Source organism: Micropterus dolomieu, linkage group LG20 (genome assembly GCF_021292245.1).
Source record: "Micropterus dolomieu isolate WLL.071019.BEF.003 ecotype Adirondacks linkage group LG20, ASM2129224v1, whole genome shotgun sequence".
NCBI classification, from domain to species: Eukaryota; Metazoa; Chordata; class Actinopteri; order Centrarchiformes; family Centrarchidae; genus Micropterus; species Micropterus dolomieu.
Window position 1 is genome coordinate 3,079,009 of NC_060169.1, and position 24,940 is coordinate 3,103,948.

General features: G+C 41.0%; 2 protein-coding genes across 5 annotated transcripts in view; one reads left to right on the forward strand and one right to left on the reverse strand.

The window, feature by feature from the left end:
- Positions 1–351: 351 nt before the first annotated feature.
- kmt5b (lysine methyltransferase 5B) lies at positions 352–13,625 on the reverse strand. 4 transcript variants are annotated; one of them, XM_046032529.1, is made up of 10 exons: positions 13,476–13,625; positions 8,908–9,153; positions 8,673–8,820; positions 8,364–8,529; positions 8,164–8,273; positions 7,162–7,328; positions 6,462–6,481; positions 6,226–6,362; positions 5,057–5,256; positions 352–4,228 (listed from the first exon to the last, which is right to left on the reverse strand). In XM_046032529.1, exons 2-10 carry the CDS (start codon positions 9,062–9,064, stop codon positions 2,709–2,711), a joined length of 2,625 nt encoding a protein of 874 aa, XP_045888485.1. In that variant the 5' UTR covers positions 9,065–9,153; positions 13,476–13,625; the 3' UTR covers positions 352–2,708. The 4 variants fall into 4 exon arrangements, with proteins under 4 accessions (XP_045888485.1, XP_045888482.1, XP_045888484.1 ...); XM_046032526.1 differs by lacking the exon at positions 13,476–13,625 and adding an exon at positions 13,066–13,241; XM_046032528.1 differs by lacking the exon at positions 13,476–13,625 and adding an exon at positions 12,779–12,999.
- A 10,134-nt stretch (positions 13,626–23,759) lies between these two features.
- pole3 (polymerase (DNA directed), epsilon 3 (p17 subunit)) overlaps positions 23,760–24,940 on the forward strand; it is a 10,471-nt gene continuing 9,290 nt past the window's right edge. Inside the window, exon 1 of the mRNA XM_046033550.1 lies at positions 23,760–24,218. Coding sequence (XP_045889506.1) covers positions 24,153–24,218 — 66 coding nt within the window. The 5' untranslated portion in view covers positions 23,760–24,152. The remainder of the gene's footprint in view (positions 24,219–24,940) is intronic.

A 24,940-nucleotide genomic window follows, 5' to 3' on the forward strand; every position in this document is an offset into this window, starting at 1 on the left:
TGTCCGGAGATATTCCTTTACAAATCAGCTGTTTGCAGCAACTAAAGTTATTTACAACATTAACAACGTGTACAGTGTATTTCTGATCAATTTGATCTTATTTTAATGGACAAAAGTTTACTTTTCTTTCAAAACAAAGAAGTGACCCCAAACACAAAGCGGAAGTCCTATTGTTGGTTTTTGGTCTTTTTTTGATTGGATTTGTTGACAACAAACAAAAAATATAAAATATAACAAGCTTTAACTGTCCGACGCAGCCACTCCTTCAATGACAGAAACTAATGAAAAGCTCATATCAGCGCTGTGATGAAGGTAGAAACTTCCAGGTGACCTCAAAACAAGCTCAGGAAACAAGAATCACAAAGAAACTTTATATAGTTTTCAAGTATTCAAAACTGTTAAATAAGTACAAGATGTGTTCACATGATTTACATATTGGACAATATATGCACTGCCCATTTTTAATTCTCTTTACACGTTTTTCCCACTAACCCACGGCAACACGCTAAAATGTCCGCAAACTATTCACATTTGTTTTGCCTTTTTTTTTGTTGTTTTTTTTTCCTCCTCTCCTCTCCTCTTACTTTTTGAATCAATTGGAAATCTTGACAGCTGTCTATTGGACAAAGACCACACATACGGTACACCTGGAACAGTTTACAGTGTTGGATGGGAGACGTCCGACGAAGGAGGGAGGGGCAGAAAGGACAGACTGAGCCAGGTTCAGAACGGTGATTAGCTGCTGGTGATATGAACAGTACATATTAACACAGGAAAAGTGGGTTAACATTCAATCTCAGATGATCCCTTGATCTATTGGACAGTTCATTTACTTCCACACAACAAAAATAAAATAATATACAGAAGGACTGAGGGTGGACTTTGTGTCGGGGGTGGGGGGGGCAGATGGATTAGCATTTTCACTACTCACTGATTTCCGGTAATCACGTGACAAATTTGGTCTAAATGTGTTAAAAAGCTATTTGTTAAGGCACCTAATGCTGTTTGTTTTTTTTTTTTTGCAACCTAAAAAGAAACTGAACGTATATGAGCACCTGTAAAGAAAACAAAACTTAAAATAGGCTACAGACAAAACTTATAAAAAAAGTGTGTATTTCTACAGAGTTTTTTGGGGCCTGTTGGAAGTTAATGCTGCCACCGTCTACCAATAAGAGAGTTACACAGGACAGAATATTCAAACCGATGGAAGGTAAGGAAATAAAAGTAGCACCATAGAGAGAATACATGATTCTAAGCTAGTCAGAATATTTCACACAATGCGATTTTCCTCCAATAACTCTAGTGTTGATGGACATTTGTTAACGTGCCTCCAAAACTCATAATTAGGTAAATAAAAAAAGAGACTGGACTTGTAATGTCGTAATGCAGCTTGGGGATGGGGTTGGGGTGGGGGTGGGGGGCATAAACCAGTCTTTCTGTACATTACTTTTTATTTTAAAAGCATACATGTAGCTTTAATATAATGGATTTGGTTTGATTTGCCTACTCAGTTGTGTGCCATGTCACCATTATACAGCAGCTCCGAAAACAAAGACAAGACGCTGGTCCGTTTACATTCCTGTTAATCTAATTACTAAACCTTGTGTGCTTTTGTGTCTTGTGGATTCTGCAGCTTAATTAACTTAATTTTATTTACAGCGCTCTAAATAAGACAAATTTGTGCAACTCCCGTTATAACAGATCGTTCGTGTCATGAATGTGAGACAACCGCGGGAAAACTGAAACACTTTTCCACATGCGTATTGTTGCTGCTAACATTTCAGTACGATTTCCCATTTCTGTTTCAAGTTCTGGCTTTGGTGCAAGTTAAATCCATAATATACATAAAACTGTAAATTCTATTTCAAAAACTCTCTCTACGATGTTCAACACGCGAGCACGGATTTGCTTAAAATAAAAAAATAACGTCCTATGATTGAACACACACATACACGCACATGATTAACTTACACAGTAAATAATGAGGGGTAATAAATGGGGTTCTTTAGCAGGAAAACTACTGGGATAATGAGAACATGGCACCTGAATCCAAAATGAACTGACTGATTGATCTTATAATGCCTCTGGGCCGACCACGCCACACTGTACGTTCGACCGTGGTTCGCCACACACAAATTACAAACTACGAGACAAAAAAACAAAAACAAAATCAAAAGTTTCATAAAAACCTGCCCGTGAGACAGAGGGGATAGTCACCATTACTGTACACTTTCTACAATATCCATGTCCGTTATGAATATAACAAGTGCATTCACCTTTAAAAGAATAGTTGAACGTAAAACAAATTCTCGTTTTTCACTTAAGAGGTCCGGGCCAGCTTATTCAGGAACGATGTGGAGGACAAACGTGGCATATTCCAGCAGTTTTTCGTTTAGCATAGTTTGCAGATTAAATGCCAGAGAAGTGGACTCGGTGAGTCAACTTTCACTTCATAAAAAAGGTAATTTGAGAACTACAATAACACCAGAAACTAAATGAACACAACTTAAGTGAATAAGAGAGATTTGTTTTAGGTCAACAGAACCCTTCTAGTAAAGTTCTTTCAGACTTTTTTTTTTTTTTTTCTCTCCCCTCAGCAATTTTGTTTTGTTTTTAAATTACTGTACTTCTTTTACATCAACACAGGAGTTGATTAGCGAGTCATCTCTATTTACAGGGGAAGGTGGAAGTGATGAACTCCACACAGCTTATGCATTGAGCCTCAGAGACTGATCCTCTCTCCTCCTGGAGGAGATATCGATGTCTATGGAGTCTTTACCCACAATGAGTCGGAGGCGCTTTGCTGGAGGAAGTGGAATGAAATCGTCTTCGAACTCATTGTCGAAGTAGTCATCATCATCGTCGTCGTCGTCGTCTTCATCCTCCTCCTCCTCCCCTTCCTCCTCATCGTCCTCTTCAGACGAAGGGTCCGCCAGGACCTTTTGGGTCCGATGTCCACCATTTCTGGCCTCCAGACTCTGACCCATGTCCCCGTTATAGGACATCTGGTCCGCCTTTGTCTGGGATACTCTCCGTGCATCGTCCTCCCTCTTCAGCTGGATCTTCAGCTTGGTGGAGTTGCTGTGGACCCCGGGAGCATAGCCGTTATTCAGTTTGGCAATGTATGAGCTGCCTTTGTCCTTGTCGTGGTCCTTGCTGAACTTGATGCTGATTTTGCTGGAAGAGGCCGAGTTGACCGTAGAGGCAGAAAGGTTGGAGGAGCCAATCGGATCGTTGGCGTCATTGGTCTTGCTACTGCTGCTGTCCCTCCGCCGGCGGAGCGTCAGTTTGGGGATGCCCGTGTTGTTCTCCAGGATCAGCTGAGCGTCGTATCGCGTGATCCGACGCTTTTTCTTCCCCTTGTCCTGCGACCGGCAGCCACTCTTACCCTTGTCCCTGCGGAGGGATTTGCCGCCATTGGCAACCCCATTGTAGTCCCTGTGTCGGTCTGCGAAGTTCAACAGCACGTTTCCACAGTCCGAGAAGTTTGCGGCGTGGCCAGCAGCCACCGGCATGAACGGCTCGCCGTACGAGTCCTCACATTTAATTGTCCGCTCGGCCCTGAGCGGCGCCAGCCGTTTCCGCCGGCTGCACGAGCCTCTTCTGGCGTAGCCAGCGTCTAATGCCGGCTGCTCCAGTCCTACTCCGTGGCGGAGGTACTCCTCCATGTCAGCTGGCTCCGTTTTGATGACCACTCCACCAGGGACTGGGCTCAAGCCGTCCATAGCACTGGGCTCCAGCTTAACGCCTGCTGCTGTTTCCTGGGCTTTTACAAGGGTCCTTGTGGACCTGCGAGTTCTGTACATCGAACACTGGCTGCCCTCGCTGTTTTGCACATGCGGTAGATTGCCATTTTCCTTCGCAGCGTGACGGGTGAGGCAACCCCGCTGGCCTAGTGTCTGCGGCACCAGCTCCTGTCCATCCTTCTCCTTCTTGACGGTGACACTTTTACACAGTGACACCTTTGAGTCCCTGAGACCCAGCTGGCAAGTCTCTCCTTTGGCCAACGCCTTGGGCTCTGCACCCCTCCTGCGACTCCGCAACTGGACTTTACTTAGTGAAGGCTTGGATTGGGATTTTAGTCTCTTTGGTACCCTGTTATTGTTTACACGACCTTGTTTTGAACATGAGGTAGTAAGGGCTCTTGACAAAGTCTGTCTGGATTGAGTCCTGTTTTTATACTTCAGGCCAGATGATGAAGATGATGATGATGTTCTTTTTCTGGCAGCTGGTAGGAGAAAGAAAATGTTGCACATTATGTATTTATAACATTGGATGACAAATACAAAATCAAATATGATATTAATGATTTTAGTGCCTCAACATTAATAATACACTGAGAATGACATCTATGTGTTTATTTACATACAACATAGTTTAGATACGATTATAAGAAAAGGTTTATTACTTTACAGTACTAAATCTATATACTGCCCGTATATACATGTACTTAACACATCTGTGAAATGCTACCTTTTCCACACTGCACTGCCACATGGGATTTCTCTCTGTTCCCCAGATTTTGAGTTTGGGATCTGAACCACAACCTGTATAAAAGAAGTGGACGTAGCCATCATCACCCATTACTTTACGGACTACTGTTTTGGCCGTCGCCATCTTGGTTTATTGGCACCAGAATTGACCATATTTGGATGAGAGTGGAGCTAGGTCACCTTGAAAACTTGTAAATCACGAGGTAACCCTAAAGCATCCCCTTCTTTCTGGTCTCTGTTCCTCTAAATGGAACCATGATTTACTAAATGAACATCATGCTGTGTTGAACAAGACTTGAAACTAGCGACTGAGACCATGAACACGTTAGGAAAGTGTTTACTGAGGGAATAAATCAGCTGAGAAGTAGAAACATTTTGCCATTAAGTTCAATGCAATCAGACTTGGGGTCGCCCCCTGCTGGCCATTAGAAAGAATGCAGGTTTTTGGCGCTTTAGCATTGGCTTCACTTTTCAGAACTGGAGGTTGCCGCTTGATCTGAACCCATACAGTAATTATGGCAACGGTATGAAGACACAGATTTCATTTTTTAGGGGACTCTTACACTGATGTGTTTTTGGCATTTCCTGAGAGTCTACATCGGTGTGGGAGCCTACAGAGTGACTATCTGAACTCCTGTTTCCTTCCCCCAACTTCTTCAGCCTGTTGAGACGCTTGTCTGTCTCCCGCAACCCGTACTTGCTGTTGATCACCGGTACTTCCACGGGTAGTCCAGCTTTAGATTTGAAAGCGCCGGTGCCCCGTCTGCACGACAACAACAAAACAAACGACAAAACATTACTGAAAAGCGACACGGTTGTCTTGATTAATAGCACAGCGGGTGTAACAGTACACAAAAATCACAGTTCGGTATGAATTTCGGTTTTGAAGTCACGGTTCGGTTTATTTTCGGTATAGCAAGGAGAAAAAAAAATGCAAACATTAACTTGCTGCTTGTTTATTATATACTTTTGTAAACATTAGTGTACAATTTTTTTTACTCCTCCTCTAAGTTCTCTAAAACAATGCCACATATAGCTAATAAAATATAAATAAATATGGATTACAGCGCAGCATTCTTCTTCTTCTTATACAGTCTATGAGCATAATCAATCCCAGCTTGAAGGCCTGCTCAGTTAACTACTACTAAATATAAAAAAAAACCTTTTCCAAAGTCTTAAGTCTGTTTAAATGCCAAAGGGCGTTTGCACTACGCTTGTTTTTGTTTTTTTGCCTTGTCGCAGAGACTCTCCCTTTCGTGTGGTACCATGAGTGAGTTAGCAAGTTTGACGTGTTGCCAGAAACATGCCTGATCACTACTGAGAAATGTCGTCCTACTCCTTTCGTCTTATCGACCTGTCTTTGTCTGTTGTTGTATTTCACAAGGAAACCGAAGTGTTCCCAAACAGGAAACCTCAACAATAAGGGAGGGTCTTCAAGCTCTGGCCATGATGCTCAAGTCGCTAGTTAGCGAGAGGCTGGGCTAAAGCGTGCTGCCTGTGTAGCGCCGCTCAAAATGCAAGGCGGAGATTTGGTCCGCCACTTAATATGTCCGTGTGGAAACTCGGAATTTACGTCTGTTTCGCGCACAAAAACAAACATTTTGCACCGCTCCGAAAGTCCTTTACGAATACATGCACCGTTACACCTCTAGCAAGCTTATATAACCATCATCATCTGTAACCATCTGTATGCATTTACACTTTTTAATAGTGTATTTGTTGTTGCACCTACCGTTCACATGTATAGCATTCACAAAATTCATTGTTTTCCCCAAAAAACCCGTCTCCGTAGTAGCAAGAGATTTCCTCTCCTGGTTCAATGTCCCTCAAAACCTTCACACAGGCTGTGTCCCGTCCTGTCGACACAAACTAAACAAAAGATAACCACCACAAAATGTGTTTATTTACCGAGCTTCTGCATTAAACAGCAACTGATCCAATGAGTTCTTATTTTGCTGAAGAACTTACCTTGCAGTTTGGCCGACAATCTGAAAAAACAAGCGGCAAAGACAATAAAGTTAGTATCTTTATAAAGAAGACGGCGACCATTGTTAAGAGATCGTGCTACAAAAATGTATAACTAGGAGCACCAGCAACTTAAATATGCCCCCAGATTTGTCTTTTCACCCAACAGAGTGCGGTGGCGCATTTGGTATAACTTGGACATGAGACACATTCAGAATTAATAACCTCTCCACTCTGCAACAACGAGAGCAGGGTACGCTTGCGGGGGCGGGGCTTCAATGCTAAGATGAGGAAGTGAATTGTTGAAACGGAGTTGTTTTATGTTGTTTTAAGAGTTTTATAAAGTTCTAAGGAGGCACAGAATAAATAGCAGTATCTCCACCATTGTAGTGTTGTTTCAGTGTTCTTGCCGCTGTAGGTGAAACCTTAGACCGACGGGTGGAGGAAAGTGTTTCAAAGTAGGGAGGTTTGTAGTGGGAGCACTGGGGTGTCAGGTGTGGCTGTGTAGCAATAGTTTACATAGCTCAAGGGTCAGGTAGAAGGGCCCCTTTGCAGAATTTTGCTTAGAGCCCCTGGGAGTCGATTTAAGTGGTGGGAGAACCAGTGCTACCAGTCCAAAAAGTTAGTATGGAGCCCTGAAAATAATCCACAGACTCATTTTATTGTTACAGAACCAATGACACCCAATCACAACAACTAATACCGTGATTGATGAACGCAGCTGGCCCCAGCCAGAGCTGCGCACAGTTCTTGCGGGTTGAATACATGACACTGAAGTCGTTCTCCCCGTGCCGGAGGAGCATGTTCTCCTCACTCTCTGACAGCTCAGCAATGCATCCCACCAGGTACTCGATCTTGTCATTTCTTTTCCTGTAAAACAACAAAGGGTAGAAAAGGTTCGTTACGCACTGCAACAGCAGGCTGCGTCACCTTGTGTCAAAGTGCTCTTACGCATACAGTCATATAGCTGCCGTGTAGGGATGTCACGAGAACCGATACTTCGGTACCAAGTCGATACCAAATTTCTGAAAACGTGTAGGTACTCGTTTTGCTAGGTCCCAAAATGTACTGAAGATCCAATAGGTGGAAGATGGCCACAAGTGCAGCTGCAGCGACGCCTCGACGCCTCGACTCATCGATTAGAAAAGAGATGGAAACGGGGGTGAAGTTGGTTTCACCGTTTGATCACCTGAAAATCACCAAAGATGACGATGCAGTTTGCAGCGCTAAGAACTGAGTGTCTGTCCAACGCGCCTGTTACTGTAGAAGGAGTTCCCGTCTTGTAAGTGCAAATACAATCTCAATCATCAGTAACCACTTAAATATGGAGAGGACAAGGTTGCTCATTTATGATTATATTGACACATCACCTCTCATCTGTCCTGGACATCCTCCCACAACTTACACAGCTGATAGTTGTTTTTTTGTAATGTTCAAATGTTTTTTTAAAAGCATCGTATGTTGAAGTACATAGAATTTATTGTTATTTACCGTGGAACCGAATTGGTACAGAGAATTTTGTGAGTTTTACTGGTATCAGTATAGACTACTAAATTTCTGGTATCGCGACATCCCTACTGTCATGTATCCAGAACAGCCTATATATGTGCAGGCTAATGCTGTTAATACTAATTCTATCACTGGTGGACTGTTTGACTAGTGGTGCTTTTATAATCAGAAATAACAGATGGCAGTAAGACCTCACCATTCCTTTGTTGCCACAATTTTAGCTCCATTCTGCTCTGATGAATAGCGATTACAAGGGAGAATCTCAAACCCGCTGTCTGTGGCAAACATCCGCAGATACACAAATACCTGTGCAAAACAAAGTTAGTCATCTGATTGTTTGGTCAACTGTGATGTTGGAAGAATAATTGCGTGGACCTTCAATAATAGTATTTTTACATGTTGCTTGAATAGCTTTTCTTGAGCTTTTGTCTTGTGGAGAAAAAGATTTCGGGACCAGTCTCCGGTCGTCAGAGCTCTGAAAGCTTTCTCCAAGTTGTCGTGTTTCTTGAAGCGCTCGATGATCTCTTTCAGCTCCTCTTGTCTTCCCTTAATTGGTCGAAATCTGTAGGGGACACAATGACACAAATCAAACAAAGGCGAAAATCACATATGAAACACGACATCAGTGCCTATAAATAAGAATGTTTTTCTATAAAAGTGAAGAGGCTGCATGAGCATCAATTCCACTGTGTTAAAGCTGCTGACCTGGTGTTCATTTTGTGTGTTTGAAAGCCCAGGTATGGATCCAGGATGAGGCTCGTGGTCAGATCATCATTCTCACACAACTCCTTGGCAGTCATTCCTGAGGAGGGCACATAGCGCCTCTCTGCCTCCAGACTGGCCGCATTAAACCCTGTAAACGCCAAACACAGACTGATGTTAGCGCACACGACCGATGGAGGAATCTATACATTAGTTAACGCAAACACGTTAAACTCACTGCGGCTACATCTTCGGTTTCTGTTTCTGCTGTGGCGCAGGGACGCCCGCTGTGAATGCTGAGAGCGAGTCTGGCTCACAGGTTGCTCGCTGGTCAACTTGTTTCCGTGTCGCCTGCCATTTAATACCATGTTCTTGGATTCGCCCAGCCACTTCATGCCCACAAGCCCCCTGGTCCAGTTGCATTTAGTCTCCGAGATGAAGAAACACTCTTGAGTGGGGAAGACTGGGGTCTAGAGTTTGAAACCTGGAGGTGGAGCAGAAACAACAAACATTACTAGAAGCACAGCAAAGACGTTTAGTTTACACAGATTGAAATTCAAAACATAAGGGGATGTAGGGATGTCAGGGGTTTCACTGTCTGATCACCTGAAAATAACCAGAGAGGACGATGCAGTTTGCAGCGCTAAAGATTTAATGTCTGCCCGACGCACCTGTTACTGTAGGTGGAGTTAGGGACCGTCACAAAAGTGCAATATAATCTGCTTCAATGATCAATAACTTTTTTGTTTTTCAATTTTAAATCTCAGACATTAGCCAGTATAGATACTATAGACACCTTAAACATTTCAAACCAGCGAGTTTGTAAAAGAAAGTAGGAGGATGAGTTGCCAACAAACAGCGACTGTCATGCAACTAACGAGCTAACGAGATGCATTCCCCATGTATCAGAGGACAAGACAAGAATACTCTCAATCCCTTGACCTGTTCACACTTTATACTGAACTGTATCCTGGTTGCGATCATGAGCTCTAAACATAAATTTGACATTTCAACAAAAAGGATGCACCGGGATACAACTACGTTCAGAGGGGATCAGGGATTCATTCATTGTTGTGTGGTGAACGCAAAAATGTCAGACCACTTTACCGTCCAAACAACATCTGGACACAGTTCACTCTAAACATAAATTTGACATTTCAACAAAAAGGATGCACCGGGATACAACTACGTTCAGAGGGGATCAGGGATTCATTCATTGTTGTGTGGTGAACGCAAAAATGTCAGACCACTTTACCGTCCAAACAACATCTGGACACAGTTCACTCTAAACATAAATTTGACATTTCAACAAAAAGGATGCACCGGGATACAACTACGTTCAGAGGGGATCAGGGATTCATTCATTGTTGTGTGGTGAACGCAAAAATGTCAGACCACTTTACCGTCCAAACAACATCTGGACACAGTTCACTCTAAACATAAATTTGACATTTCAACAAAAAGGATGCACCGGGATACAACTACGTTCAGAGGGGATCAGGGATTCATTCATTGTTGTGTGGTGAACGCAAAAATGTCAGACCACTTTACCGTCCAAACAACATCTGGACACAGTTCACTCTAAACATAAATTTGACATTTCAACAAAAAGGATGCACCGGGATACAACTACGTTCAGAGGGGATCAGGGATTCATTCATTGTTGTGTGGTGAACGCAAAAATGTCAGACCACTTTACCGTCCAAACAACATCTGGACACAGTTCACTCAACTCGGCTAAACGAATTGGACAAGGTTATTGAGGGTGTACAAAAATCTGTCACAGCTAAATATTCCACGACCATTAAAAGCTACTACAGGCGGCATCAGTGAGTTTACCCAGTGATGGCTGGTGTTGTTTACACTATAGGGCCAATCTCAACGTCCACACTCACAGACTCAAACTTTCAGGCTCGTTCCCGGTGAGTCCGTGAGGACTTCGGGCTACAAAGTCGGCATTTCTGCAGACTTTGCCTGAGGGAATTGCCCACAGTTTATACAGTTGTGTCATGAAACACGAGGATTACCAGGAAGTGAGAGAAAAATCAGGGCAAATCAGCCTTATGAGAGAAAGAAAAAACAGTAAACAAACAACCATGGAAGGAGTGACCGACCCTGGCGTTAACGTGGTCAGAGAAAAAGTTTACATAGATTTTAGATGGTACGCAGAACACATGACATCAAAGGAAAGCAATCACCTTATTACACACCTGGTTTATTCAACTATTTATTTTACTTTTTACTTAATGATGCTGATTTGAAGAAGAATAATGCATTGATTACTGACAAATACAGATCATTATTTACAATTACCTCTCATCAACTCTGTAAGGCAAGAGCCTTGGAGAGGTATAAATAAGGGCAGTCAGTCCCTTAAGTGCCTTACTGGCCGCTAAGAAAGTAATGAACGTAAAAAAAAAAAAAAAGATCTGGCAAAGTCCTGTCCCATTCCCGTTTATAGCATTTTGAGCCCTTGCAGCCTCTTGCACTCAATCACTTGCCAGGTGAGGTCAGTTATGTCTGTCAGAGTTCAGAGCTGTGGGCTGGGGGATGCTGAGATTGGGCCATGGTTTAAAGAAACACAGGAAAGCAGTGTTGAGGAAACAAGTTAAAAATGAGTCTGCAGCACCGCCCAGTGGTAACCCCAAATAGTGCACCGGCTTACTGTTAAGCGCAACAGCAACATCTTTATATTATGCTTTAACACACAACAAAACATCCTATCTTAAGAGGTCTGACTGTGTAGGACGGGGAACTTTACTTTTTTTGTCTGTGTTCTTCCATGTGTTGTAGATAAAATCTGTTTCAAAGTCTAGAGTTAAAGTGCAGTGGGGTTGTCCATCTTATCCTATCCCCTAAGTACTTATAAATTCTACTTCACATCTTTCCTTGAGCTTGTGACGTTTTTCATCAAAGTCAAGGACAAGTGGTTAGGAAAGGATAATTATTTGGACTTTTCAACCATAGCCTGCGATTGGGCCATGGTCGGTTTAAGAAACACAGGAAAGCAGTGTTGAGGAAACAAGTTTCAGATGAATCGGCAACGCCGCTTAGTGTTAACCCCGAATACTGCACTGGCTTACTGTCAAGTGTAGCAGCAACGTCTTTAATGCTATAACACACACACACACACACACATAAAGTATTGCTAATTATATGATTCATATAGGCACACAGCCACGTCACATTAGATTCATAACAGCACAAATACATAATGAAATGTCAACACGTCTGTCACACGAGTAATGTCGTTTCTACAAAGAGCATCATCTAATTTTTTTAATGCAACTAATGCATAAGAAGCTTCGCATTCCTATTTAGCTTTGATGCTAAATGTTAGCCTAAATAAAACAACAAGCCACGGAGGAGAAGGGGGGGGGATCAGGAAAAGCTGTGGAAACCCGGAAGGCCACACCGGCAGCTGAGGCCGAGATTGTTATCAGTTATCAATCCAGCTTGCATTGTTTGCTAACTGTCGTCTCTCCACCCGTTAGCATGGAGCTAACCATGCAAAGGCGACGACAGGGAGATGTTCGGCCGTGGTGGTTAGTTAGCTAGCTTGGCAGCAAACACCGGCAATATGGCACGGTGATTTTTAACAAGCAAGTTGCCCACAGACACTAAAAACACATAAGCAGTTAATCCGAATTCAACACAAAGACCTGAACGGAATAACACACAGATGGTGGTTAATAAACGACAGCATTATAACACCATGATACACATCCACTACACATCTCAAGCAGTAAGCCGCTAACATGGCAGCAAATAAAACCATGATGGCAAACGTTTATTAAGACGTGTCTCCTGGTTTAAAGAGAATAAACCTTTGGTAAACTGTCTTTAACAAAAAACAAAACGCACTTCTTACTTTGCGTTAGCTTATAGCAGCTAGCATCAAACTTAACTTCAACGAGCTGCTAACTTAGCTTCCGTCACCATCTCAGCTTAGCACAGGACACATCAACAGTAGATTAAAAAAAAAAACAATACTACTGAACTTACCCTCTCCCCCTTTCTCTCTCATTAACAATATATTAGATTGACTGTGCTGCTAATATTGGTCGACATCTTATAGTAAGTCGCTAGCTAACGTTATGCTAACCTACCTGCAAACCAGTGGACCACAGCAGCTAACGCGTTAGCTTGGATTGTAGCTTAACAGGCTAAATATATCATTTGTAAGCGAATTAAAAGTTAAGTTTTCCTGCCGATGCCCTTGTGGATATAATCTACGGTAGCCATAAGAGCAAGCAAGGGAACAGCGGCTCGATGAAGGCAGTTATCGATCATTATAGCTGTCAGTTATTAAATAGCAGTAAGCCGAAAGCATTTTTCACGCGTTAAATGTCTTCAGACGACAACAGAAAACAGAACAAACATAGAAAATACTCACTGGGTGGTTTTGTTTTAAAACAATCGCAAAACAAAACACCGCTCCCCCAAAAACTAATCCAAAATTTGGCACGACACCCTAAACGAAAATATCACAGGAAACACATTTTTAAAAAAAAAAAGAAATTAACATTAAAATTCAAGATGGCGGCCTTAGCACAGGCGAGAGGGAGAGAAAGGCGCAGCACCGCCATCCACAAGAAAGTAGATCCCGACACACACGCAGCCGTTCGCGTCTGTCGGGACCGAAATGAGAAACACTGCTAGACGATTCAGTCTGAAACTACAAAAGTGGTCGTTACAGCCGATTCTTCTTGTGTTTTTCTTTTCAAATGATGTCGAAAATCCGTATTTTAAGGTTTGTGCCAGTAACTGTCGGATGTACACCAAAGTAGTGCTGCATAAACAAACCTCTTTACGCTTCCTAAAGAATCCAACGGTGGGCAGACAACAGTGGGTTCTGCCTGCCCCGATTCATGAAGAACCTCACTAGAACAAGTGAACTTAGAACCACATCTAGACGACAGACCTCATGACTTCCTCCTTTTACTATACTATTATTTTGATGTCCCTCCTCTTCACTTGTTAATGTGGGTAGTGCAGGCTCGTAAACAGGCTGTTTCCTCAGTCTCTACAGAAGCCATGTCGCTAATTGTTCCACATTATAGATTTATCTTTTAACAATAATTTAATTTGATGGTTTCACATTATTGATTTATCCTTTGACATTAACTTACTTTGATGATTTGAAAAAAGTTAATACCTCTAATATCAGTTTTGAGGAGTAACTAATTACATGTAATATAGTTACAATTCAATTACAAAATAACTGTAATTGATTATAGTTACTGGGAACAAATGTGCAATTAAATTACTTTACTTATGAAAATGTGCATGATTACATTGGGGGTTACATCTGAATATTATCTGTAAACAGCTAGGTTATATGTTGAATAGCTTATATTCATTTTGTTGCTTTGCACTTTGGTACTATTACTGTAAATTGTACTGTAACAGAAAGTTGAAACTGATAATCAGTGACCCAGAAAAAACCAGACAGCATAAAAAAGATGAACTTTTTTGAATGCCGATGTTTCCTTTTTAATTTTAAGTTTTAATTTCAATGCCAAATTTTTATTTTCGTATCAAAATTTAATGTCACTGTTCAAGCCCCAAACAGTGGACAACAGATCCTACTGATAAAAAGCTTCATTAGATCCCGAGCATGAAACATGCAAGGGTCCTATTGAAATGCAAGGAGCTTAAAGGTGCATAAAAACTCACTTTGCAAAGGTGGTGAAAAGTTGGTTTTTGTGCATGTCTGTGGCAAAATGGCTCGCTAGCACCCCCTAAAAAGCAGCCCCTAGGCCACGCTTAACCAAATTGTTAGAAATGTTTATATCAGATGTATCAAGTTGTTATGACAACTTCCTGTTTCATTTGCCATGAAACAGGAAGTTGTCATAACTTGAGTGTAGAGTCCCGCCCTGAAGACATCTACATGACAATATTCACTCAATGGCATTTTCACACTTGGTACCTAGTACTTGCCAAAACGTGTGATAATTCAGAGCCGTATCGACGACCTCCAACAACTGCTACACAGTTATGGTGCGCGGGCCTGTTCAATGCTTCTTGCAGCTTTAAGCCCCCGATATACTTGCTTTTTAATAATGCATAGGCAATTGTTCACATACTTGCCTGCGTACTTTGCGTGTACCTGGAAGATTAAACGTGAATCCACTAGGGGGCAGATCAGGGCCAGATAATCCCTCGCCGACACCGGATTATCTTCCTTGACAACCTTGCACACCGTAAACAAACCAAACATAGCAACACTCAAGGAGGTTATGATTTTAATGAGACATCATAACAATCTCGGTAATTGCGGACTCCTTTTTAAAGATCTGCTGCTGACCTTCTTCTTTTGCGTTTAATGGCGGTTGGCAAACCAACTGCATACCGCCACCACCTGGGCTGGTTTGTAGAACAGGACATTGCTGCTGACCTGCCGGTCAGGTCGACTCCATTTATTGAAAGTTTTATTCTTTAAATGTTGAAATGTATATTGTAATAGGCTGTATATTAAGTTATTGGGAGAAAACTGGTAGTTCTATGTAAAATCAGACGTTGAGCGCCCCCATATCGCCAAAATGGCGTGATCCTTCGACTGTGAGATTGACAGTTGAATCAGGCTCCGCCCATCGAAGCATCAGATCTTCGACTATTGGGGTCAGCCATAGTCTTTTCCCTTGGGAATAAATTAAATAAGTAAATATTTATTGAACAAATATCATTTTGAAAATGGTCATTTGTTGAAAAAACACAATAATGACAAAACTCCACTCACTTACTGCTTCTAAATAATTTTTCTGTATTTCATGTGTCCGCTGGTGTCTGAACACCAAACAGAGTTGTTCGAGTTTACATAAAAAACATAAAAATTTTTTTTTGTTTAATGTTAAATTAGAACGATGATTAAAGACATAAAAATACACTTATTACCACTTTAATTAAAATTTTTATTCTTTTTACGTAAGTGTTTTAGTGTTGATGATTATGGCATACAGCTCATGGAAATCAAAAATCTATATCTTAAAATATTAGAATCCATCCATCCATCGTCAATCGCTTATCCTGCGTACAGGGTCGTGTGGGGGCTGGAGCCAATCCCAGCTGACATCGGGCGAAAGGCGGGGTACACCCTGGACAGGTAAAAAAAAAGGTTAAGTTATGCATTCAGTACTTGGTCTTTTGCACAATGTGGCGTGGCACGGAGGCAATCAGCCTGTAGCACTGCTGAGGTGTCTGTCGCTTTCCTCTTGACAACACCACATGGATTCCCTAAGGGGTTCAGGTCAGGCGAGCTGGCTGGCCAATCAAGCTCAGTAACACCATGGTCAGCAAACCAGTTCCCAGTGATTTTGGCCCTGTGCAGGTGCCAAGTCCTGCTGGAAAAGGAAATCTGCATCTCCATAAATCTTATCAGCAGATGGAAGCATGTTGTGCTCTAAAATCTCCTGGTAGACGCTGCATTGACTCTGGACTGGATGAAACACAGTGGATCGACACCAGCAGACGACATGGGACCCCAAATCTTCACTGACTGTTGAATCTTCACACTGGACTTCAAGTAACTTGGATTTTTAGCTTCTCCACTCGTCCTCCAGACGCTGGGACCTTAAGTATTTACTTTCATCTGAAAAGAGGACTTTGGACCACCGAGGAACGGTCCAGTTCTTCACTCCTTAGCCCAGGTAGACACTTCTGACGCTGTCTCTGGTTCAGGAGTGGCTTGACACTAGGAAAGTGACAATCCTCTCAAGGCTGCGGTCATCCGTGTTGCTTGCGCACCTTTTCCTACCACACAACCTCAGCTTTCCATGAATATGGTTTGATCCAGCCTTCTGTGAACAGCCAGCACTTTCAGCAGTGACCTTCTGTGGCTTCCCCTCCGTGTGGAGGGTGTCAGTGAGTGTCTTCTGGACAACCGTCAGGTCAGAAGTCTTCTCCATGATTGTGGTTGTGTGCACTGAACCAGACAAAGGTTTCAGAGAACCAGAGAAATTAAAAGCTCCTCTCAGGTTGACATTTCTGTTTTATAAATTCTTTATTCTAATATTTTAGATATGGATTTTTTGATTTCCATGAGCTGTAAACTGTGATCGGAAAGGTTAAAAACAAACAAGAAAACATTTCACTTTATGTGTAATCTAGATTATAAATGTTTCACTTTTTAAATTAAATTACTAAAAAAAAGATTATTTCCTGAGATGCACCTGTATGTATTTGATTGTATGGAACCTTTAAGTTGGTGAAATCCCAGTACACAAGTTGTTTATTGAGTTGTTGTTTTTTCTTTCTCTTCTGTGTCGCCTGATGTATGAATTCTGTATTTTATTATTATTTATGTGAAGTGATTGTAATTCGACATTTACTCCTCTTTGACTTTAAACAAACTGGTACAGGTTATCTGGTTTTACACTTTAGGGGAATCCGTTTCATATCTGCAACCCGTCGACACGTGAACACAATGAAAGAGTGCATCAGTGATTGTTCCAACCACCAGAGATAGCTAAGCCGAGTAAAGTTTAGTATCCTGGAGCGCTGCCCAGGAACAGCTACAGACGCTTGAACCTGGTGGGCGTGGATATTCGCCTTTCATTGCACAGCCCCACTGTACAGAGTGGTTTACAGCGTGTGGGCTGCATCGCCTCCTGCATGTGTGAGGAAGGCAGCTACCATGGAAACAACCTAAATACCTTTTCCCCCAGCAAACCCTGACCTTCTCCACTGTGTGTGTGGTGAGGGTGTGAGCTGAGCTGGAAGTTTGCCCAGTCAGAGTTTTTAATATTCATCTGTACACTGCAAATAATGTGTGACAAGTGGTAGCATTATCACTTCAGTGTTTGATTTCTGTGTATGCCAGTTAGTTAGTGCCTTGTGTTTGTTTCATGGATGGGACAGTTCACTTGCTGTCCAGTGTGGAGTCCAAAATACTCAAGAAAACAGCCCATCCTCACCAGAGTCATTAAATACCACAGGTTATTACGACCCTTTTTTATGTGTTCAGGTTAGGTTAGGTTAAATTCATTGTCCCCAAGGGGAAATTCTGCTTGGGCACAGAGTTGCTTCATAAAAATGATCCCAAAAGACATGACACATCAAAAAGAACCTGAGAAGCATTGACATGTTGTACAAATATTAGCACAGAAGGAAAAGGACATTGTTGAACATAACACATGTTATGGTGCTAGTATGTTTATTGCACGTTGCGCTAGTGCACTGAGATCACAAGTAAAGTGCTGTTGTGCTCATATTTATTGCACACAGCACTATTTTACATAGTTCAGCAGCTTAATAAGGGCTGGCACAAACTATAATTTTAGGCGATTGGATTTGTATTTTGGTACACAGAGTCTTCTTCCTGATGGCAGGGTTTCGTATTCAGGGAAGAGAATGGATGTTGAGGATCTGATTTAATTTTCCTAGCCTGTTTCAAACCTGCCAAGTCATACAGGCTCGTAGTCTCTCCTCCCTATAACTTTTATGGCTGTTTTGTGCAAGTTGGCAAGCTTGTTTTTCAACTTAACCGTTAAGTTGCCGAACCATGCAGTAATTCCACATCGGATGACACTCTAAGATTGAATGGTAGAAAATCATCATGATCTGATTGCTCACACCATACAACATTAGACTCCTTAAAAAAAATAAAGCCTCTGTTGCAATTTGTTACACAGGATGTCAACATGTGTATTCCACCAAAGAAGACTGTCAATGTGGACACCTGAGTTACTTCCTGGTTTTTAATGACCACTTGGTCGGTAACTTGCCTCGGGTCGAAGACCATCTCCTGTTAGGTTTTCACTAAAGGATTATAGAGCGGACACAAGGCAGATGTCAGAAACACTTGTAGTTTTATTGCCAAAAAAGCACCATGTAAAACAGATGGTTAGGGAGGGAGCGGAGTCTCCCAGACTCAGCAGGGACTTGACTATGGTGTCCTTTAGCTCTCTCCTGGGAGGGCAGGCAGGAAGGCAGCGTCTCAACAGGTTGTAACTGAGGTAGACAAAAAAAAAACACTCAACAAGACTGTAATTCTAAGATTTGGCTGGCGCGGTTGTCCCACAGGAGATAAACTGACAAACTGGCAAAGAGTGGAAGCTGAACCAGAGTATTTGTCTGCATGGGTTGATTGCTTGATGAGCCACAGGTGCGAGACGCTGCTGGTGGCGATGAGCCTGGACCGCACACGCCCACACACACACAGGCAGGACATGACAAACGAGACTGACAGAGACAGCAGGGGATGGAAAACTGAGAACACACTAGGAAGTGGGAGGAGGAGAAGCCCAATCATGACGTCTCCTGTGTTTTTTGGATGTTTAAAATCAGATGGTTGGTGTCATACCATTTAACAAATGTGTCTATTTCATCTCCATATCCTTGTGCAAAAGTGCAAAATTTCATTATATAGTTGTTAAAATGTACATTCCTACAGTCATTGGTGTACAATGTGAAGAGTATTGGTGATGCAACACAACCCTGTGGGACCCCTGTGTTATACAGTATTTGATCTCCGATAGCGTCCCGCTGACCTTCACTTGCTGTGCCCTGTCAGTTAAAAAAGAATAAAACCATTTAATCAAGATAGTATTAACATTCATGTTTTTAAGCTTCTCTAAAAGCACGTGAGTTTGCACTGCGTTAAAGGCTGAAGTAAAATCGACAAACAAGATTCTAGCATAAGCATCTATGTTTTCAATGTGCTTAGAAATAAAGAGCAAGACGCAATCAGTGCTTCACTGAGAAGAAGCCTCTCTTTTGCAGGAAAGCCCTGATCACATTCACACTGTTACACATTCACACCTGGAAGCTGCCCAGCACAACCGCAGCCACTAAGCAGCTCTACTGTTTATGATTATGGGTTTACTGGTTATGGGCCTTGCTCAAGGGCACCTTGGTGGTGGTTAGCCAGATTTTAGCCTGCCGGTCCCAAGCTCGCTTCTCTAACCTTTGGGCCACCACTGCGTTCTTGCTTATAACTTGAACTGGTACACATCTAACTTTGACTCAACATCCTTCATGAGTATGGACACAAACAAATTTTTCAAAACATTTCATTACAATCGAGGTTAGAGCTACGGGACAAAAGTCATTATTCTCTATATAACTCTGCGGAGTTATAGTTGATTTCTTCCACAGAGCTCCACTGAGCAATAGGGCACAATGCTATTGCTATTCTTCTGCACAGCTTTTGGGCAGAAAGGCTGGGATTTTTGGGAATCGAATCGCAGGTAAAAGTCCTTCAGCTCTTTTGATTTTTGTGTTGTTCTGCAGGGTTCATATTAGTCACTATTTTCATTGTGTCCCAAAGTTTTTTGGTAATTCATTTAAGTTTGGTGGCAACCTCAAGTGGCAGAAGAAGTCAGATGACGTGGTACAAAGTCCTCGTAAGGCAATGCGTTGTCACTCCCAACTCGTCATGCTATGGACGCTTGTGAAACCGGTGGTTTCTAGCATTGCACGCTTTGTGTTATGAAGTATAGGCTGAGACCAGGATTTCTTTGTAGGTGATCTTTCGTTTATTCTCTCTCTCTCTGACAACAGATGTAAATAAACAATCCTCCAGTCAATTGTTCAGCCCCTACACAAGTTAAATGACACGGGAATGTATTAGCATACTACACAAGTTTAAGCTAGTAAGCTGAAACACATACATTTCTCCTGATGCTGCTTACCTCTTCTATGAAGTAACACAAAAGGGAAGAGGTGAAGGTGAGAGGCCCCATTTATAGAGAGGGGTCCCCTGAAAGTGAACGTAGGGGTACAGAATATAAATCACAAAGGTTACTCGTATTTTGACAACAACATGTCAGGTGACAAAGAGTATTGTGTAATAATAATAATACGTATTTGACTTTGTTACGCTTGGTCAAGACCCATTTAGCGTTGTTTTTTGACGTTTAGGGCGCCGTGTTAGCCACAATGAATATGCAAAGATCATGGTTTGGGTTAAAATAACCATGTTACGTTTGTCAGTTACTGCTTACGTAACCCACGTAACTTAAATATAAACATTCAATAATGTTGATTTTTTGTTTCACACAGGAAAAAACACCAGTCTCCTGGTTAAAAGTTCACCCCAAACACCTCCTACCTCTGACTTAGCATTCAAAAACGGCGCTACAGGGCTTCCCCCACTGCGTTGAACTACGATGCATTAAAAAAGGACTTGGCAGTGCGTAATAAACTGGACGGATCTTGACAATGCGTCCATATGTGACGGCCTAGGAGTGAGAACAGGTGGTGGGGAGGATGGATGAGTCAAGTAAACTGAGGACTTTCTCTCAGGAGATAAAGGCATGGATAAATGACCAACTTTGTAGTTTAGGTTGGAGGACTTGTGGGGCGATGGTGCAGTGGATAAAACGCATGCCTTTGACGTGGGAGAGCAGGGTTTCGATTCTTGCTTCAGAGTTGAGTTGCTACAGAGGCGTGCGACCTCTGACATAAATAGCAATTGTAAGACGCTTTAGATTGAAGCATCAGCTAAATAATTCAATTTAAATGTTGAAACGACAACGAGTTAATTAATCTCTCAGTACTTTCTGACTTCCTGTCTGTGGCTCTCAGCCTAAAGCCCATTGGTTCCTACCGAAGACTTAAATATTTAAAAATCGGTCACAAATTTGAAGTTTTATTTTTGAAAAAAAGACACCTAATTTCCTAAACTAGCTGGACACTGTTTCCCAAACGTAACTCAACCAGGAGGAAAAAGATGCGTTTGTTGGGGACTATTTTCGGCGGCGGATGAATCATCATCTGGAGCTCTAGTGAGTATGTGGGGCAGCGGGACCATGTATGTGGGACTGAATCAACTACAGTGTGTGTGTTCATGGTGATGAAGGAACATGTAACTGGCTGATAACATTATCTATGAAGAAACACACAGCTGACAGGCATCATTTGGATAATTTTTCACAGCCATACATTGAGGTGTGAAAGCATTAGATTTTTTTTTATTGCCACGACTATGAATCTTTAACAAAAAATAAATAATCAATGAGAAAAGCTACCAGATTATTAGAGATAAGTGTCATCACTTGATACTTAGACTTAGTTTTAAATTTGTTTATTGCATTTTATTGACTAATTTACTATTTATTCTCTTTACTTAGACTATATTCATTTATTGTTTATTTATCTTTATACTGTTTGTTTTTTTTTTTGTAGTTTTTTGCTGCTGTATCATTGTGAATGTTCCAGTTGTGGGATTAATAAAAGATTTTAAATCTTGAATCTTATGTTCATTTTTAAAAATGGAAAATAGTCTTTTGTTCACCATAATAAAAGCAGCACATGCAAATTTAAAAACACACACACACACACACACACACTTACAGTAAGTCTACACTGCAGTACACAAGTAAAAAATACAGGTAAAATACACACAACAAAGCCGACAACTTTAAAACATAACACAAAATACTGTGGACTTTGTAACATTGTTTTGAAAAGCTCTATAAATAAAGATTATTATTATATCATTAACACTTGTATAAACTGTGGGGGAGTTTAAGTTACAACAAAACATATTTTATCAATTCTTCATATGTTTTGTGAGTAAAGTAACTAAATTAACTAAAGCTGTCAGATAAATGTAGTGAAGTAAAAAGTAAATATCTCCCTCTGAGATGTGGAGTAGAAGTAGAAATTGGCATGAAAAGAAAATACAGATAAACAAACCTCAACTTTGTTGTAGCCTACTTGTAAGTACAGTAGGCTGCTAGAGTAAAGTAACTGTCCACCACAAGAAGGCTACATTTACAAGTACAGTACAAATATGAGGTACTTGTACTTTTCTTGAATATTTTCTTTTCACGCCATATTCTTCTTTTTGTACTCCACCACATTTCAGAGGGAGATATTTCTTTACTGTATTTATCTGACAGCTTTAGTTACTAGTAACTATACAGAGTAAGACTTTTACTCACAAAACACATGAAGAGCTTATAATATGATTTTAAAATAAATAAGACTCCCCAACAGTTTATACAAGTACATCTGAGAGACGATTAGTTGATAAATATACTGTAATATATATTTCTACATACTATTTTCCTACTTGTTTTTTTTATAGGTTTTGTTTTTCAGTTCAAAAACTTTATTGCTTCAATACAACATACAGTCAAACAGTATGAGTACAGAGTGAGAGAACTTGGCAGGGGAATAAAAACACAAAAGGAAAATATAAGGAATACATAAAAAGAAATGAATAATAAAAAATGAAAGGAGTGTGGGGTTATAAATCTACAAAGATGCTGTGTAAAGAACATAAATTCACCGTTTTGATAGCTTTCTTGTTTTGGGATGTGTTTATCATTCCTATATATAGTTTAATTTCTTTCTTGAGAAAGGTAAATGTTGGTTTGGCATTAGTAAATTTACATTTGTGGATATAAAATTTAGCAAGAATTATTATAAGGTTAATCAAAAAGTATTTGTCTTTAAGCTTACATTCAACATGCACAAAACAAAAAATTACATTTTTATACAATAGTTCAAAATCACTGTAAATATTATCAATCACAAATTTACATACATCTTTAGTACAATGCCAGAATAAACGGGCTATTGTTTCTACATGAAGATCACAGAAGGGGCATATTAATGTCAATATCTTTTTTTTATTATTTTACTTCACCAGAAAGGATTTTACAGGGTAGAAGCGATGCAAAATCTTAAAGGAAATTTCCCAGACTTTATTCACCAATATATATTTTATGAGAAAGAGTCCACACTTCCTTCCAGCATATATCTCCATCATAAAAGTTCCAGATTGCACAAGCAGTTGATCCTGTAGTGCGGATATTTTTATTGCTCTTGGAGATCGTGTAGTTAAAACAAACTTTTCCTATCATTGTTTCTGCAGGCTCAAGAGGAGGTAGCAATTAGCAAATTAGGTATAAAAGTATCTTAGAAAAGCATAATAACCCCAGAAGGGAGGGCATCAAATACTATAGCAAACTATATATATATATATAGTAGGCTACTAATATATAATAGTATATAGTAATACTATATTACTATATACTATTTTCCTACTTGTTCATCTTGTTTTATTTTCCGCGTTGATCACGTGACAGTATACACACACGTCACGCCTAACGTCAGCGGTCGAAGTTGAAACGTGACGTAGGAGGGCTCGCGCTTGGACGCTTCGCGGGAAACGGTCCCAAAACAAATCGGGTTCTGCGTTCAGCACGCGGGCGGCTTCGGGCGGAACTTTGAACTCATCGATCAATCAGCTCGGTCACAGCTGATTAACGGCAGCGTGTCCTTCAAACGCGGGACTGTAACACGCACGTTAACGACTCTTCGGCGGCGAAGGATCAACTCTGAACGCAACGAGCTAGTGACGTTAGCTAGCTGCTTGCTTTAGGGAGCTCGGGCTAACGCGGTCGGCGGGCGCTAAGCGTGTTAGCACCGGTCGGCGGTCTCCGGCTTTACCCGGGAGCTAACGGCTGTCCGGACAGTCAGCGGCGGGCACACGGCGAGCAGGGTTTGCGGTGAACGGTGCGTGAAATGGCAGAGAGGCCAGAAGATCTGAACCTTCCCAACGCGGTGATCACCCGCATCATCAAGGAGGCGGTGAGTGTAAAGAGCTCAGACACTAAATCAGTAATCACTATCATCGGCCAAGTGTGTGTTCACAAGAGTTGTTCCCGATGTGCAGACACCTTAAACACGGACATGAAAAGCCTTCTTACCATTTATTCAGTTACTAGTAACTGTTTTTTAATTACTAATAACTAATTGCACATTTTTGCCATTGAGATCTATGGGGCTCTGCAGTTCAAATGCCACATATTCATTAGTTAACTTACTAGTAAGTATTTACATCTTACTTTAGATACTTGTACCTATTCATTAGTAACTAGTGACTATTTACATCTTACTTTAGATACTTGTACCTATTCATTAGTAACTAGTGACTATTTACATCTTACTTTAGATACTTGTACCTATTCATTAGTTAACTTACTAGTAAGTATTTACATCTTACTTTAGATACTTGTACCTATTCATTAGTAACTAGTGACTATTTACATCTTACTTTAGATACTTGTACCTATTCATTAGTAACTAGTAAGTATTTACATCTTACTTTAGATACTTGTACCTATTCATTAGTAACTAGTGACTATTTACATCTTACTTTAGATACTTGTACCTATTCATTAGTAACTAGTGACTATTTACATCTTACTTTAGATACTTGTACCTATTCATTAGTAACTAGTGACTATTTACATCTTACTTTAGATACTTGTACCTATTCATTAGTAACTAGTAAGTATTTACATCTTACT